Genomic DNA, 17,753 nt, shown 5'->3' on the forward strand with positions numbered 1-17,753 from the left:
GAAGGAAGGAAGGAAGGAAGGAAGGAAGGAAGGAAGGAAGGAAGAAAATTGTGCCCAAAAGCTGCATAAAAGACATTATCAAAAAAATGTCTAAATTCCAAAGAAGGTAGAAGGACCACAGAGAAGGATCAAGCTATTGAGAGGAAGGAATGACTGAGAGAGCCTATGTGCTACATTGGTGCCTACATAAGGCTGAAAGTTCTAATGGAGGGACCCTAGAAAGTTTAGTTGGAACTTCCGCAGACAATCTTTGGGACTACATGGACATGAGTCCCATAGAATGAGAAGGGATAGATTGGTGGTGATCTGTACCATTGGAGAACCCCCGTCTGTGAGGTTACATATCTATTGAAGTAACAAAGCAAGAATCCAGGGCAAGGCAGGTAATAGTCTATGCCTTTCAGTCGACATCATCTGTAGTATTATCTTTCATTGTGGACATGGTATTTTTGGAAAAGATTGACCAGTAAAAGCATGTCTAGATGAGGAAGATGAAGATGATGAGAGAACTGGAGTCTATTCATATACTAATAGGCAAAGGCTGCTTTATGGAGAAGAAAATTTAATGGGTGGTGGGAAAACACAATAGTTACTTTTAAATGGGAGATAGATACGAATGACAGAAGCAACAGAATGAGTAGAAATTACAAAAGCAGATTCTGGCTCAATATAAGAAATAATCATTTTAACTCTCCAATGGGCTTCCTGAGGACACTGTGGAAATTCACTTTTACTTGAAATTTTTAATTCAAAGCTAGATTATTCCCTTTCAGGGATATTAGAAGAGGGGTGTCTATTCAGGCAGCTTTGGACTAGGGAACTTTGGCGGTGCCCTACAAATATGAGCTTTGGTAATTTGGTGAAAGTGATATTCTGGTAAGAGATGAGGCAAGGGCCAGAGATGTTGCAATTGCCATAGAAAGAGCACTAGATTTGACATAACAGATCTGGACTCAAATTCCTGCTGTGCTACTTAGTCCTTGTTTTACTTTGGGCAAGTACTTAATCACTGTGAGCCTCATTTTCCTCTTGTAAATTAAGGGTGTTGGACTAGAAGCAGAAATTGGAGCACTGTAAATGAGAATTTATGTAAAAACAAAGAAAGACTATAACCCATGTGAGAGTCTTTCTTGACAGATAATCTTGGCTCTCATCTCTGCCCCTTTGAGCCAGTTATGTTTAGTCTAACTGACACCTTTGAGTCTTACTTTGGCATGTCTAGACAGCCTTCCATAATGTGCTAGGAAAGAGCAAAAAAATTCCTGTTGTAGAGCCAGTTGAATAGTTTCCACCAGAAGCCACCTACCAGGAGCAAGGTCCATGTACAAGATGTAGACTATTTTATTATCAACAAAGAAAAGCTGTAAAAGCTGCCAACAGATATGGATCACAGTGGCAACCAGGGCAGCTAAAAGGAGCTATTTTCTAAAAAATTCATTGGTTCATTTATTTTCTCATTCAACAAACATTTATTGAATACCTAACTATGCAGAGCCTTATGCTAGGTGCTGTGGGATATGTAAAGTTTTGATAGGACACAACCCTTGCTCTTATAGAATTTTCAGTCTAAGCAGGCAAGAGACCCAAACACAGAGAACTGTAAGTGTGTATCATTGTATAAGCATATTGGAGAGGTACAAACCAAAATTCTACAGGACATCTGAGTGAGAATGTGTGACTACAGAGAGGATTAGGAAGGCTTCTTGGAAGGTAGTATCATTACCCCACCCACAATCTTTAAAATTCCATTCAAATGACAATGATAGCCATTGCCAGGAATAAACCAGGATCATAAACCTGGGAGGAGATAGTACAAGGGGCAAGGAGAATTCAGCTACTAGAGATCAAGGCAAGGCAGGGGTCATCCAGATTTGGATTTTTTTTTTTTTGGAGACTGTAGATATTTCATTGATTTACATAGCCTATAATATTAAAAAATATTTTTTAATATTTTTGTTAGGAAGAAGATGGAAAAAATGGAAAGCACTGTATCATTTCCTCAATACCACCCTACCCCCTCTAACCTGTATTTTCTTAAGAGTATTTAAAGGAACTTATTGGGGCAGCTAGGTAGTGCAGTGAATAGAGCACCGGCCCTGGAGTCAGAAGGACCTGAGTTCAAATCTGGCCTCAGAGATTTAACGCTTGCTAGCCCTGTGACCTTGGGCAAGTCACTTAACCCCAATTGCCCTGCCTTCCCCCCTCCAAAAATAAAAACAAATAAAGGAACTTATTGCCTCAATCTACTCCTATTGTCCACAATTTCTTCAATGCTATCAAACCTCCATGTAGAAATTCATTGTTATTAAAATCCCTGCCCAGAATTATCTTTAGCAGTGTCAGATCTAAGAGGCTGAAGATGCAGCATGGCATAGTGGAACAAGGAATGGATTTGGATTCTAACAATCTGAGTTGAATTGTGATTCTGTCTGTTGAGAATTCTGTCCATTTACCTGGAATAAGCCAATCAATAGGGGTTTAGCAAATGGGAATTTTCTACCAAGAAGGGCCCTGTGAGAATGGGGCCCATTGTTGAGGCACCTCATTCTTCTCAATGTAAAGTGTGATTCATTCTGCTTTGAATTCAACTGAAATATGATTGATTCTGTTCTTCTAACTTGGCATTTCCAGAAGGAGAATCAATCAAACCTGAAATTATAGGCAACGTGTGTGGATCAACAAAGTGGAAATGTTTCTAGTCGAATTTCCAAAGCAATGTGTTTTCAGTCTTTCTTTGCTGTTTTGAGAGGAATTGAGGCAAGGAGGGAGAAGAAAAAGGAAAAGGGGGCCTTGAATATTCACTTTCTTCAGCTGTAGGAATTAGAATCATACAATTACTGACTTTTGAACTGGAAGAAGCCACAGAGATGCTGTAGTCCAACCCCTCCATTTTGTAAATGATGAAGCAGTCTCTAGGAGAGGAGCTGATTTGCCTGAGGCCTCAGAGTTATCAAGGAGCTGAGCTAAAATTCAGTTTTTCTTATGCCAGATCTCCAGTGCAGAATTTGATTAAGCTGCCTTACTGCTTCCCCTGCAGTTTGGAATTTTTCATGGGGCCTCTGCCTCCCACTCAGGTTGAATTCTGCCTCCTTCCCTGTCACAGGCTGCCTGATGACAGGACTCTGAATTCTTTCCTCTTCCTAGTTGCTTCTTTTCCCCCCTTTTCGAAGGGGGGAAGGCAGAGCAATTGGGGTTAAATGACTTGCCCAAGGTCACATGGCTAGTAAGTGTTAAGTGTCTGAGGCTGGATTTGAACCCAGGTCCTCCCGACTCCAGGGCGGGTGTTCTATTTACTGTGCCATCTAGCCACCCCTTCCTAGTTGCTTCTGCAAAGGTCTTGGAGACCCTTCTTATTCCGAAGAACATAGGACATCAGCAGTATTTGTTTCTAAGCCTTAACACAATGCCCACTCTCTCACATACTCCTCCTTCTCTTGTCTGATATTGCCACCACCCTGATGCAAGCCCTCATCACCTCACCCTTGGATTATTGCATTAGCCTACTGTGCTGCTTGCTCTGTTTCTTACCATCCCAGTCCATCCTCCCTTCCATTGTCAAAATTATCTTCCTGAAGCATAGTTCTGACCATGTCACTCCCCTACTCAACTCAAGTGCTTCCATGTCACCTCTAGACTAAATATAAAGTCCTCCAGTTGGCATTCAGATTCCTTAACAACCGGGGCCCTCCCCTTCCTTTCTGCTCTTCTTACACATTACATGCCCATGTGTAATCTGGGATCCAATTCATACTGGCTTCCCTGTTCCTGGAAGAACATACCCCATCCAGGCATTTTCACTGACCGTCCTCCATGCCTGGAGTTCTCCTTCCTCATCTCAATTCCTGGCTTCCTTCAAGCCTAGCTAAGATCCCCAAGTCTCCAAGGCCTTTCCCTACGCCCCTTAATTCTGGTGTCTTTCCTCTACTGGTGTCTTCCAGTTGACCCTTTGCGTAGCTTGCTTGTGCACAGTTGTTTACAAGTTGTCTCCCCCATTAAACTGCGAGTTCCTCGAGAGAAGAGATTGTCTTTTGCTTTTCTTTGAATCCCCAGGGCTTAGCATGGTGCCTGGCACATAGTAGGTGCTTAATAAATGTTTATTTTCCCACTGACTAGCTACTGCTGAGAGTGTCCTGGGGCCTCTCCTCAAGCCTGCAAAACAGACCATCAGCAGTATTTGTTTCTAAGCCTCAGCATTGTGCCCACTGAGGATTGAGCATGCTGCCCTGTTCCCTGAGGCAGGAAGACTCGTGTTGGGTTGGTTTTGCCTGACGTGTGCTCTTTCACTCCTGTTCCCACTGTGAGGTCACAGCCAGGTGCCGTTGCCGTGGTAACTTTACAGGACCGATTAGCTACTCCCTGGGCATCTGTTTACTGTGTGTTCTAGACTAGATCTCTTTGTGTTTTTCTGCTTCCTTTCTTTAGGGATAAACCATAGAAAATTGGATTTCCTTAAGGCAGGTGATGGATAAGTTGCTGATCATAATAAAAAAAAATCCCTTTTCTTTTAATCCATCCCTCTCTTTTCTCCATCAGCCTTTTCATTTTTAGTGGAGGCAGCACATAAACAGCTATGCAAAGAATAATGGGTGGTTTTTATATTCCAGTCCTTATCCCAGTGCTTTGCACATAATAGTCATTTAATAAATGCTAGTTTGACTGGATTCAGAATAGGTACAAGGGACTGGGCAGTAAGGGCAGCACACCCTCTCCTTATGAAAACCCCAACTGCTTTCGCTCTCTGCATTGGGGGAGGGAGATGGTGTAGTCAAATTTTTGTTCTTTGCCCTTATTTATCAGAAATTGGAAGTTTGGGAGATCTTGGGTATAGAGATGAGAATTAAAAGATATAGATTTGAATCCTAGCTTGTGCAATATTGGGGTGGGGGATCATGTTAGGGGGAGTCATCTCACACCTATGAGACTCAGTTTCCTTCTCTGTAAAATGAGGGAGTTGAATAGATGGTCCCTTATGGTCTGTCAGCTCTGACATGCTATGATCCTACAATTCTGGGCTCTCTGGGAAACGGCTGTCATCAGTCTGTTGCAGACAAGTCCACTCCCTATTCATTTCGGATAGGGGTCTCTCATTTCAATGTGCTGATCATGAGATTTTTTTTTTGCCATTTTAAAATATGGAATGACTTCAACAAAAGTATTTCAGAATTACCCATCAGCTTATTTTTCATATATATCTTAAGCTTTGTCCCAAAATGGAGGTTCTGATCCATAATTCTTAGGCTTTATGTTCTTTAAGAAATCATCTTGCCTACTCCATTCCACCTTCTTATTTTAAACCTGAACACATCAATATCTAACTGAGTTAATTGTTTTGCCAAAAGTCATACAATTGTGATAAAGCTGAAATTTGAACCTAGGTTTGCTGATTCCAGATACAGTGTCAATTTTACTGTACCCCAATACCAGAATTCTGCTTCTCAATAATCAAAATGGTGTTCATCCCATTCCCCAAGTGGTCTGTTATCTTTTCTATTCTTCTTTCCTTAGGCCCCACTGTCCTGTACACCCGGAAGGCTTTTCAGTGCTCATATCTACCTGTTCAAATTCTACCCATGCTTCAAGACTCAGTTCAAATCCCACTTTGTCTCAGAAATTTTGCTTTATTTCCCCTGCTAGAAGGGGATGGGGGAGGGGAAATCTCCCAGCACTTTGTACTTCTCTCATACATTTACAATTTTTAACTAATAGCACCTGTGTCCCAGAGTTCTTGTAAGGATCAAATGAAATATTAATTGTGCCAGTACCTGGCACATAGTGTTATATAAATGTTAACTATTACTATTATTTAATTATACTGTTATTTATGTATATATCTTTCCCCTGCCCCAACAGTGAATTTAACCTCCTTGAGGGAAGGGACCATGTCCTATCCATATTTAAATTTCCCACAACATATAGCCCAGAGCCTTCCAAATAGTAGGTGCTTAATAAATGTCTATTGAATTTATTCTTTTATGTGAAGCTAAGATAGATGTATAGATAAAGCCATTCTGTCATAGAGAAGAGATTTAAAAGAAAAACAGGACTTCAAACTTCAGATAGGCTTTCCAGGATTGCAGAAAGTGCCCTCAAGAAGGTAAGTCAGAGCCAAATGCATCTCGTGATGTTGCAGAATGACATCCATTTGTGTCTGATACAGACACTAATGGAGTTCAATATCCCATTCACCCAGAACATCTCTTCCTGCTCTTGATAAAAGTCTGTCTAAAAGGAAGGAGGGGGTGGGGAGACAAATTCTACACAAAAGCAAATGGAACTCTAGGCTTGCGTGGCTACATGATGGAAGTACCAGTCCCTGGAACACAACAGTCATCTTCATGCTGTTGTTAATAAATACTTGGCTATCTACATAAAAAACCCATTTCCATCATATATTTGGGAAATCAGCTATTAGAAGTAAAAGAGTCCTTGAATTAGAGTCAAAAGATGTGGGTTTTGAATCCTAGCTCTTCTATTTACTCTCTGTGACCTTGATTAAATTACTTTCTCTGGGGCTCAGTTTCCTCCTCTGTAAAATGGAAGGCTTTGATCTTTAATATCCCTTCTAATTCTAAATCCAAAAAGATTATGATAATTTGAATTTTATGACTTAAAACTAAAGACTGATGAATTCTTCTAATTTTCAACCTTCACTATTAAAAATCTCAAAATATTTACATGTTGTTGAGGTAAAAATATACCTGATGGTCCGGAGAACATATTCTTGGTAGTTCAACTTATAACATATTAATTTATTCATTAATTAATTATGAATTACATGATTATATATTGATACTCTGGTATTACCCATTAAATATTTTCTTTCTAGAACAAAATTATAAAGTTATTTTGTAGGTTCGGCTTTGTTGGCAAACAAACGGCAAAGCCAAAAGATCCTAGGAGTACTGACATGTCTGTGTATTTGAAAACATGGAAGATTCACTAGCTAGTGGAGGATTCATTGCATGTTATTATTTTTGAAATTTAAGAAAAGAAAATCTCAAAATATCCCCACTGTCATTCCTGCCTTAGTAAGTCATTGCATGTGATTGAATCATTATTTGATGATTTTCAGGTCTGCTGAAAAGCCCCGTGAACAAGACAGCCCTCACATTGATTGCAGTGAGCTCCTGTGTCCTGGCCATGGTGTGTGGAAATCAGCTGTCCTGCCCCTTGACTGTGAAGGTGACGCTCCATGTGCCAGAGCACTTCATTGCAGATGGTAAGAGCCAAAAGCAGCGAGTACTTAAGACAGCCACAGTGTCCTGAACCCCCACAACACCTTTCAGCTAAGAGTAGTTAAGTGTTCTCTATGTGTGACCCTAATCTTGAGATTCCAATTCACAAAAAAAGGAGCTGCCTTAATTGATTCTGAACCATCAAAGCCTCCTTAATGCAAAAGCATTCATTGAGAATGTGTGATTAGAATTATAGAACATCAGAGCTGTGAATGACTTTAGAAAAAATAGAATGTTAGGCCATAGGACATGGAGTATCAGGGTTAGAAGTGACCTTAGAGGTTGGAATGTAAGAGATCTGTGGTTCTTGGGGTCTCTAAATTGGGGGGTTGTTTTTATATTTTGGCAATTGTATTGCAATGTAATTGATTTCCTTTACAATCCTATGAATTTTATTTTGAGCTTTTAAAAACAGTATTTTGAGCTGTCCATAGGTTTTATGAGACTGCCAAAAGGGGCTAGTACACAGAAAAGGTAAAGAATACCTGGACTAGCTTATTTCTAATACCCTTTCATCTCTGTGAATGTTAGATTTGGGAAGGACCTTGGAGATTAAGCTCTCTCCTTGGACAAATAAAGAAACTGATGATTTGGACTAGATTTTACATTCTGTATTACCATTAAGAAAGGGTATGGTAAGGAAACAAACAATGGAAACAGGATTATGGGGGTAATTATTAAACTACTTCTGAATAAATAGATTTAAAAGCAATTTTAAAGTTTCTATTTGCAAACCCAAAAAGGGGATTCTATTTGCTAATCATGTTCATGTGCTCAATGAAGCAGATCCCCTAGAGACTTGTGTTGGGCAACTAAGTTGTTAATCTATTTAGGATTTCTTGGAAGCCCTTGAAAGGAATAGGATTGTATTTCCTTTAAAATGTATATATCTTTAAAATGTGTTTCTTTCTAAAGTAGCATCCCAAATACTCCCCTCTTACACTTCCCATCAGCTGCTTTGCTCCCATTAGCACCACTGCATTATTGAAAAGATACGCTTTAATACTGACTTCTCTGAAATTTATAGGATTTAGAGTGAGTAGGTAGTTTAGAGAGCATCTAACTGGGTCTTCTCATTGGCTGCTTCCAAAGCACCCAATTAGAATTTTTAACATATAAATAAATTATGATTACAATGCTAAGGGACTGTCATGTTGTCTGAGAAATGACAAAGAGGGAGCAGAAGTTGTAGTAGGTAACCAGAAAATAGATTTTAATCACATCTTGTGAAAACACTGGAGGTCAAGGCAAGCAAGGGTCTCAAACTAAGAAGGCTCATTAGGGTTTGAGGAAGTCAGAGCAAAAGTATAAGTCAATGGGTCAGACACAGTGCCAGAAGTTTAGGTAATAAAGCAAGTGGAAGGAGTGTACTATTAATTCAGCTTTCCAAAGTTGGAAGGGGCCTCATTGGTCATTTAGGTCCCTAGAGGCAAGTAAGCGACCCAGTAGAGAGAGTGCCAGACCTGAAATCAGGAAGATGAGTTCATATCACATCCTGTCTCTGATAGCCACCAGCTATGTGACTAGCAAGTGACTTAACCTCTATCTGCCTTTATTATCTCAACTGTAAAATGGGGATAATAATTGCACCCTCCTCTCAAGGCTGTTTTGAAAATTAAATAGGATAATGTTTGAAAGTGCTCAGTAAGTGCCTGGCACATAGAAGGTGCCTAACAAATGTTTCTTTCTTTTCTTTCCCATCTCTATCTGGCCTCCTCGGCCTGTGACCATGGCATCAGAATCCTTCTGTCACCACTCTTCCCCTGCCTTCCCATCCCTCCCTTACCCCACTCCCAAAAAGCTTAGATTTAATCTGCTTTGGGAAAGAGAGAATGCTCCTAGGCAGCCTCAAGCACCAGCCAGGAAAGTCAATGCCATTGAGCTGAGGAATTGGAACCGACTGAATAATGGGTCTCGTCTGCAAGAAGAAAATGAAATTTGCCCTCATGTTAGAGGAAAGTTGCACTTGATACTTACTGCACAGTACATAGAAAAGGTCAGTGAGACACAACACACCTAGAGCCAAGCTGGCAATAACAATAAATACTGACGGCAGCCCTTGTCCAAATTTTTGGCCGTCCTCCCCTACACACATACCCCCACTGCTCTTGTCTGGGATGCCAGTGACTTCATATCATCTGACTGTGTGAGGACATAGTTCCTGGGTGAATCTCCACTGTCCCACCCACCCACATATTCTCAATTCCTTAGAATCCAGATAGTCAATCAATCAACAAACATTTATTTAGTTCCTACTCAGAACCAGGCATGTGCTAAGTGCTGGATATAGAAATTCAAAAATGAAATCATTCCTGTTCTCGAGGATCTTACGTTTCCAGAGGCTTCATAGCCAAGGGGGAAAAGCACTGGCCTAGAAGGAGAAGACCTGAGTTTAAGTTCTACATGTAAGCATCTCCCCTCCCCCAACTTAATCTGTGACTTTGGATGAGGAGGAATTCACCAAAGCATGTTCTGTACCTGAGATTTAGAGTCTGAGAACTTCATTCTGAACTCACCTGCTTGATGGATGCATAGTTGGGCCAATCACCGCCCCCCCAGTCTCTTTCACCAGGAAGAAGCAAGTACACTTGAAATGAGGAAAGAAATGAGAAAGACCTGGTTTTAAATCCACCCTCAGACACTTGCTATATCATACAAGGCAAGTAATTCAATGTCTGTGTACCTCAGTTTCCTCATCATAAAACAAAGAAGTTAGAGTCAATGTCCCCTTTTAGCTTTAAATCTATGATCCTAAGATCATCTATAAAGTGAAATGGTCAAACGAGATTATATCCTTATTTTTTCTTGCTTTAAAATCTACAATTCAGGAGCTCTGATTCCAATCCCTTCCTCTCTACTACTCCTCTGCTGTGACTGTCTGGGTTTAATGTTGGATGGATGAATGAATGGATGAGCAAATGCACTCCAGTTTGACCAGGATAAAGCATTTCTGTTTTTTTAGGAAGAATGTTGATTGCATCTAACTAACTTGTCAGCAAGGTATGTGTGTTGTGGGGAGTTTGGGAGCAGGGAAAGTGCCCAGGATGATGAATTGGAAGAGCAATTGAAAAGAGCTACAGATGTTAAGTGTAGAGAAAAGAAGACTTGAGGGCAGCAATACTTTTCAAGTCTTTGAAAAGCTGTCATGGGAAAGAGGGATTCAATAGACTTGGTCTGCTTGGCCCCACAGGGCAGGACTCAGGGTGATGTGCAGAAGCTTCAGAGAGGCTTGATACAAGGAAAAATGATCAAAAAATTAGAGCTGCCAAAGAAATGGAATGAGCTGCCTTGGGAGGTGGTGGCTTCCTCCTCTCTGAAGGTCTTCAAACATCAACTGGATTACTGTTTGTTGGAGTAGTCACAGAGGAGATTCCTGTCTAGGAGCTGTTTGAATTCAATGGCCCCTAAAGTCCCTTCCAGAATGAAGATTCTGTGATTCTCTGCTGTCTACTTCTCCCTGACTACAAGCATAAGGAGTTTGGATTTTAGCTGTAGTGCTTTAAGAATTTTATAATGTGCTTTTCCCCCAAATTTTTAAAGTTAGTGGCCATCCATTACCTTGGTGGAAAGTTGCAATGCACTGTGATTTTTACTAAAACGTTTGGTGATTCGTTGTTACCTCTGTACCATTTGTTATTAGAAATAGACCTCATGACTCTTCTCCTCTGCACCTCTGTTCACATCATTGATTGTACTTGAAATTCCTCCTTCTCTAATCTCTGCTCATTGGCATTCTATCATTTAGTAGTATTCAAAACTATCTCAAGTGCCACTTTCTCCGAGGAGTCTTTTCTGATCACAACATATCAGAATTGGTCTCTCCTACCTCTTAACTTTAATAATAGTTTCTCTTAATTTTTTTTCTCATATTATACCTCTTTGTATTATTGTAATGTGTATAGATTTTTTCTACCATAGCCCTCATCACTAGACTCCATTGGAGTGGGGAACATTTCTCATTCTCATTTGTATACTCCACAATGATGGGCAGAGGTTCTAGCTGGTAGTTGGGACTTAGGATCCAATTTAGATAAAGAGCAAACATTAAATAAACAACAAAAGCAAGGCACTGTGCTATGTAAGGTAGATGCAAAGATGAAAAATAAATGTAGTCCTGCCCTTAAGGAGGTTATATTCTACTAGAATGATAAAATGTTTAGGAAAGAAAGAACTCAGGGTTCAGCAAACTATGGCCTATGGACCAAATTCAGTCCAATGCCTGTTGTTGAATAACTGGAGCTAAGAATGTTTTTTTACATTCATAATAAAGTTTAATTGTATGTTAAAATGTAAAACAAAACAAAAACAATACCCCCAAAATATTCTTAGCTCTTTCATTGTATAAAAACAGGCTACAGCCTGGATTGGGCCCCAGGCTGTAGTTTGCTAATCCTGGACATAGAATATTAGAGCATAAAATGTACAGTGTTGGAACCTGTAGAGACCTTAGAAAACATCTAGTCCACCTCTTCCATTTTGTAACCGGGAAACTGAGGCTCAAAGAGAGAAAGTTATTCAGAATTGGAAGGAACTTAGGGATTGCCTAGTTCCATTTTTATCAGAAATAGTAATCTTGTTTAAAAATTCAGCTTTGCCTAAGGTCACAAAGTGAGTTAATAATGTAGACTCAATAAATGTTTGTTAGATGAACAATAAAGATTTATGTATTGAACTAATAAATGGATGAGGTTGTTGACTATCCCAAAGAGATATGTCAAGCAGACACAGTACAGTATAGTGGAAAGAACCCTAGATTTTCATTTAGAAGACCTGGATTTAAGTCACACATCTGCTACAGATAACCTAAATGACCCTAGGAACATCATTTACCATCTCTAGGCCTCAGTTGCATTTGTAAAATGAGAGGATTGGACCAGATTATCTATAGGGCTCCATTATGATTTGATATATCACCATCTGTAATCTATCCTTGATTTTTTTTCTTTTGTCTATACCTATGGTTTCATTGGTGTAAGAAACTCCTGACTGAAGTAACCCACTTGGGCTATGTAGATTGGTACCTGTTCTTCAGTTTATAATCTTAGAGGTTATGTGGCAATACTGAGAAGCTAAGGGATTTGAGCAGCATCACACAGATCTTCTTGGTCCAAAAGAGCACTTGAATCCAGATCCTCCTGCCCCCAAAACTGGTTTTCTATCAACTCAGTCATGTTGTTTCTCCAGTCTGTGTTGGAGCCAGGAAATGACCATTGAGCAGCCCTGATCTCAGCTGCTGGCTTCCTTACTTCAAGACCCCTCCCTACTTCCCCAAAGATGGGAGAGTCCTACTAAACACAACATAGTGCTTCAGTGTGAAAATGAAACTACTTTAGTCCCAGAGTGCTGGAAAGAGGGGAAAATATAAATTAAACTGAGATCCAGAACACCCAAAGGGAGGTGGCAATGAAATACCAATAAACCAGATTAATATGCTGAAATCAGGGAAAATAGGATGAACTCCAACCCACACTTAATGACTATGCACACGTGAGAGTGTAGGGAGAAGGGGAGGAAAGGTTCCTGTTGGAATTAAAATGAGATTGGTAATGAAACTGGAAATATAATTATAAACTATGAAAACTTTTTCCCCTCCCCTTCTCCCCCATTTACTTAATGGGCAACATGTTCAACGACACCCAGGAGTGGGTGCCAGAGGCTGGTAGAAATCACTGAAGTGGTATCAGTTTTCCTAAAACCTTTTCATTAGGGGCTCCTGGCCCCCTAGACTGCAGAAGGAAAACTGCTTCAAGCCATTGCTTCCTTAAATAACAACCAATCCCCAGGTTAAAAAGAGCAGAGAAAAATGCTCTGCCAGCGGAATATTCTCGAGCATTTAAGGCCAGCTCCACATCCAGTTGGGTTGGAATTTTTAATGACACTCTATGCTGAGATGCCGGCTTGGCTTCATCCCAGGATGAATTGTTACTAATTTCACTCCTTAACAAAAGGGGATAACTGAGTTTGACGTCCAAAATTGGAGACTAATTTCTCTGTTTTGATAGCAGATCGCGTCCAGAAATATGTTCCCAGGAACCGGGGGTGGAGGGCTGTGAGGGGTGGGAGAGCTTAATTTCCTCTTGTTAATAATTCCATCCTGCTGTTGTGAGCTCTCTGCCATTTTGGCTTTCAGGGATGGGAAGGGGAGTGTGGCAGGGGGGTGGGAGGAGGCTCAGGAAAGTGGAATGATTCAGAGTTAGATATGCTCCCCCCACCCCTTCCCTTGCTGCTATTCTAGAGGAATTAGGCTTATTCCCTCCCCCCCAACCCTATTTTAGGGTAGTTGACACCCCCAAAAATAAAATAAAAGAGAGGAAAAGGAATTGAAAAGGACTGTATGACCTAGAACTGAAAGGAACCTAAGAAATTATCTAATCCCCCACACTCTTCATTTTACAGATTAAGAAACCAGGGTTACAAAAGTTACCTTTCTCAAGGTTGTAGAGTAATAATATAGGCAAGTTCAAACATCTGACTCTGAGTTTAGTAGGTATGGATTATAGCTGTGCTAAGTAATAAGCAAAAAGTGTTCCTGGGCTAGTGCCACCATGTTAGGGAGTATCCAGCCTGGTCTATCACACTTAATAACAATAACTCACATATTTATAGTATTTTATACTTATAAATAATTTTTCATATACTTTCTCACAGAAACTTCACAATACTATGAAATAGGTAAGGCAGTTATGAGTATCCATGTTTTACAAATGAGGAAAATAAGTTCCCAATGCCTTTTACATAACCCTTGGTGGGGCATGCCAAACCCTTGCTCACTCTAAACTTGGTGATACTTGGAAAAAGGAAGACTTGAGTTCAAATCCTGATCCAAAGATTTAATAGCTATGTGACCCTGGGCAAATTACCAAGCTTCTGTTGGCCTCAGTTTTCTCATTATAAAATGGAGACAGTAATAGTGCCTACCATTAGCACCCAGGGTTGTTTGAGAACCAAAAGATCAATCCATCAGTACCATTATTAAGTACCTACTGCATGCCAGGCACTGTGCTAAGTGCTGGGGATAAAAAAAGAGACAAAAGACAGTCCCTGCCCTCAAAGAGCTCAAGATGTAAATAAATACAAAGCAAGAGATACATAGGATAATTAGAAAAAATCAACAGGAAAGCATCAGAATTAAGAGGGGCTGAGGAGAGCTCAGGAGCAGTGAGGCGGCACAGTGGATAGACCACTGGACCTGGAGTCAGAAAGACCTGAGTTTAAATCCGGCCTCACGCACTTACTAGCTGCGTGACCCTGGACAAATCTTTTAACCCTGGTTGCCTCAGTTTCCCCATCTGTAAAATGAGCTGGAGAAGGAAATGGCAAACCACTCTATTATCTTTACCAAGAAAATCCAAAATGGGGTCACAAAAAGTCGAACATCCTTCCTGTAGGATGTGGGATTTTAGTTGGTACTTAAAGGAAGCCAGAGAGGTCAATAGTTGGAGCAGATGAGGGACAGCCAGGGAAAATGCCAGAGCCTAGATATTGAATGACTTGTTCAGGAAACAGCCAGGAGGCTAGTATCATTGGATCCAATAGTATGCATTAGGGAGTAAGATATAAGAAGACTAGAAAGGTAGGAGGGAGGGGATTAGGTTATGAAAGGCTTTGAATGCCAGAGCATTTTGTATTTGCTCTTGGAGGCGAAAAAAAGAAACAACATATGAAAAGCACTTTGCGAACCCTAACACTGTATAAATACTAGATAGTATTATTATACAGTTTAATTTTAGGATCATAGGGTTTGGATATTCAGTGGTTGGCACAGTGGTAACGTATTAATAAATGTTTGTTAATCGGCTGTTGAAGCCAACCTCCTTATGTTATAGAGGAAATCAAAGGCTAGATCTCACACAGGTAATTAAGGAACATAGCCAGAGTTTGAACCTAGCTCTTCTGATACAAAATGTATTGATCTCTACATTATACACATCCAAGTGCTCTTCCTGTGTAATAAAACCAGTCACAGACAATATTTGACATTTATCTGGAGCATTTTTACAGAGTACTTTGTAATTATTCTCTCATTTGGGCCTCCTGACTGCCCTCGCTTAGTAATCCAGCTATCATTTCCCAATTTTACAGATGTGGAAACTGAGTTAGGTTAAATGGTTTGGAGAAGCAGGATTTAAAATTAGGTCTTCCTGACGCCAATTCAAGCCCTTTATCTCCAACCCCATGCTATCTCTGTGCAGCTAAGGAAAGCCTCTTTATACATCAGATAAGTGGCCCTTAGAAGGTAAAATGTCCTTCCTCTGAGACCTTGTGCTCCCAAGACTACCCTGATCAAAAGGAACCAGCTTAGAACCTGGGTCTCCTTGGTTAAGAGCTATATTCTCTCCTCCTCTTTTCTGCAGACTTTCCCACCTTGGGATGCTAAAGGAAGTGTCCCAGGGGATCCTGGGAAACTTGGCTTCTAACAAATTATCAGAGGAGAAGCAGATCAAGAGGCTGAAGAAAAACAAACAAGGATGATCAGGGATAGGGCTGGCAATTAAAACCCGCTCATCACCCTGACTTCTTGCTCTGCATGTGTTGGAGTTGGTGTTTGGCTCTCCTCCCCGGTCTCCCCTCAGAACAATTAGAGCCAAGTCTGTACAGCTGTTCAATCTGTGATCTGCAGGGTAACTGCAAATTTCCACCTTCAGCACTGCCAAGGAGCTGCCTCCTTCACCCAGGCCCCTGGAGAGTTGGCCTGCCTAGAGCCAGTGAACTCCTTGGCTGAGTCTGGTTCTTTTCCATCCCTTACATCCTTAGGACGTGATCTCTGTCAGTCGCCTTCCTATGAGGTGATTATATTCTCACCATTCAACAACCCACCTATACTGAACTGAGAAACAGAGACAGAGACATACCTCCCAGGCTGCATTTTTTAAGAAAGGAAAAGGAATTAAACGACAGAGACAGAGATCCAGACAGAAGGAGAGAGAGAGAGAGAGAGAGAGACAGAGAGAGAGAGAGAGAGAGAGAGAGAGAGAGAGAGAGAGAGAGAGAGAGAGAGAGAGAGAGAGAGAGAGAGAGAGAGAGAGAGAGAGAGAGAGAGAGAGAGAGAGAGAGAGACAGAGAGAGAGAGACAGAGACAGAGAGAGAGACAGAGAGACAGAGAGACAGAGACAGACAGAGAGAGAGAGAGACAGAGACAGACAGAGAGAGAGAGAGACAGAGACAGAGACAGAGAGAGACAGAGACAGAGAGACACAGAGAGAGAGAGACAGAGAGAGAGAGAGGGAGACAGAGACAGAGAGAGAGACAGAGAAAGAGAGAGACAGAGACAGAGAGAGAGAGACAGAGAGAGAGACAGAGACAGACAGAAAGATAGAGACAGAGACAGAGAGAGAGAGAGACACAGAGAGAGAGAGAGACAGAGAGAGAGAGAAAGAGAGAGACAGAGAAAGACAGAGAAAGAAAAGAAGGAGGAAGGAAGAAAAAACCAACAAGTGTTTAGAGAACACACATCCTTGGGACCTTTAGAAAGCCTTCCTGAATGACAGTTAGAAGGAGATGTCACTGTTCTCTCCGTACAGAATTAATTCACCAAATTACAGAACGCAGCTCAGTCCTAAAGACTCAAGCCTTTTAAGTATTATTTAGAATGACATTTAAAAATGAGTTGATGTGGGGAGGGGGAAGAGCTCACTGCCACCTTGGAGGTGATGTCCCCTGTGTGTATGTGATGCTGCTTCCTGAAGCCTCCATGGGGTAGCCATTTCCTGTAAGGCATTATTTAAAATGCAGAGTTAACACTGGCCTGCAGAGGCACCTGGTGTGAAGGAAGAGAGGCAAGAAAAGGTTTGGCATAAAGGAACAGCCTTCTGAAGACTTAGTGTGAAATATTGTATCCATTAAAAATGCCAGCATTTACAACCTCCAGAGGAAGCCAGACTGATAATAGAAAAGGTGTTTGGGGTGAAAGGAGTGGGGTTGCAGCAGTGGAAAGATAAATAAACTTGGAATCGAGAGACATGGGTTCTAGTCTTGACTTTGCCTTTCATTATTAGTGGTGACCCAGGCAAATTATTCCATTTTCCTGGGCTTCATTTTTCCTATTTGTTAAATGATAAGGTCAGTCTTAATGGTCTCCAAGATTTTCTTTGAGAATAATATCTCTGTTCTCAGGGGCCTTTTACATCTACACTCTTGGTTTTTGAATCCTTCTCAGCCCTGGGTCACCCCAGGATGAACAATCTATGCTTTCAAATGCATTATAGTTCTTTCTTCCATTCTACATTCTCACCTGGTCTAACATTGTGTTTAGGCCCTTCTACCTCCATGATTCTAGGGTGCCTAATCTTTTGTGTTCTAAAATGATGCGATTCTCAGTATATAATACTAGCAAGGCACAGTCTACACCATCTCTACACAATACAGATAATAAGTCTTATACCTCTACAAAATTCTAAAATTGGTCAAATATCTGCCATCCCGTTATCTGTTCGTGGTTCCCTTCAATGGCTGCACCTCCTTTCCACCCATCCCTCCCCTTTTTGGCCTTGGAATGGGATCATGCTCTTTTCTTGCCCT

General features: G+C 40.9%; 1 protein-coding gene across 2 annotated transcripts in view; it reads left to right on the forward strand.

The window, feature by feature from the left end:
• ASTN2 (astrotactin 2) overlaps positions 1-17,753 on the forward strand; it is a 1,158,830-nt gene that overhangs the window by 397,708 nt on the left and 743,369 nt on the right. For both annotated transcript variants that reach the window (XM_069073820.1, XM_069073821.1), the window contains one exon: positions 7,073-7,219. In XM_069073820.1, coding sequence (XP_068929921.1) covers positions 7,073-7,219 — 147 coding nt within the window. The remainder of the gene's footprint in view (positions 1-7,072; positions 7,220-17,753) is intronic.

This window comes from Petaurus breviceps, unplaced genomic scaffold (genome assembly GCF_028583685.1).
Source record: "Petaurus breviceps papuanus isolate PSGF00001 unplaced genomic scaffold, PetGlider_PUasm1.0 90879, whole genome shotgun sequence".
NCBI classification, from domain to species: domain Eukaryota; kingdom Metazoa; phylum Chordata; class Mammalia; order Diprotodontia; family Petauridae; genus Petaurus; species Petaurus breviceps.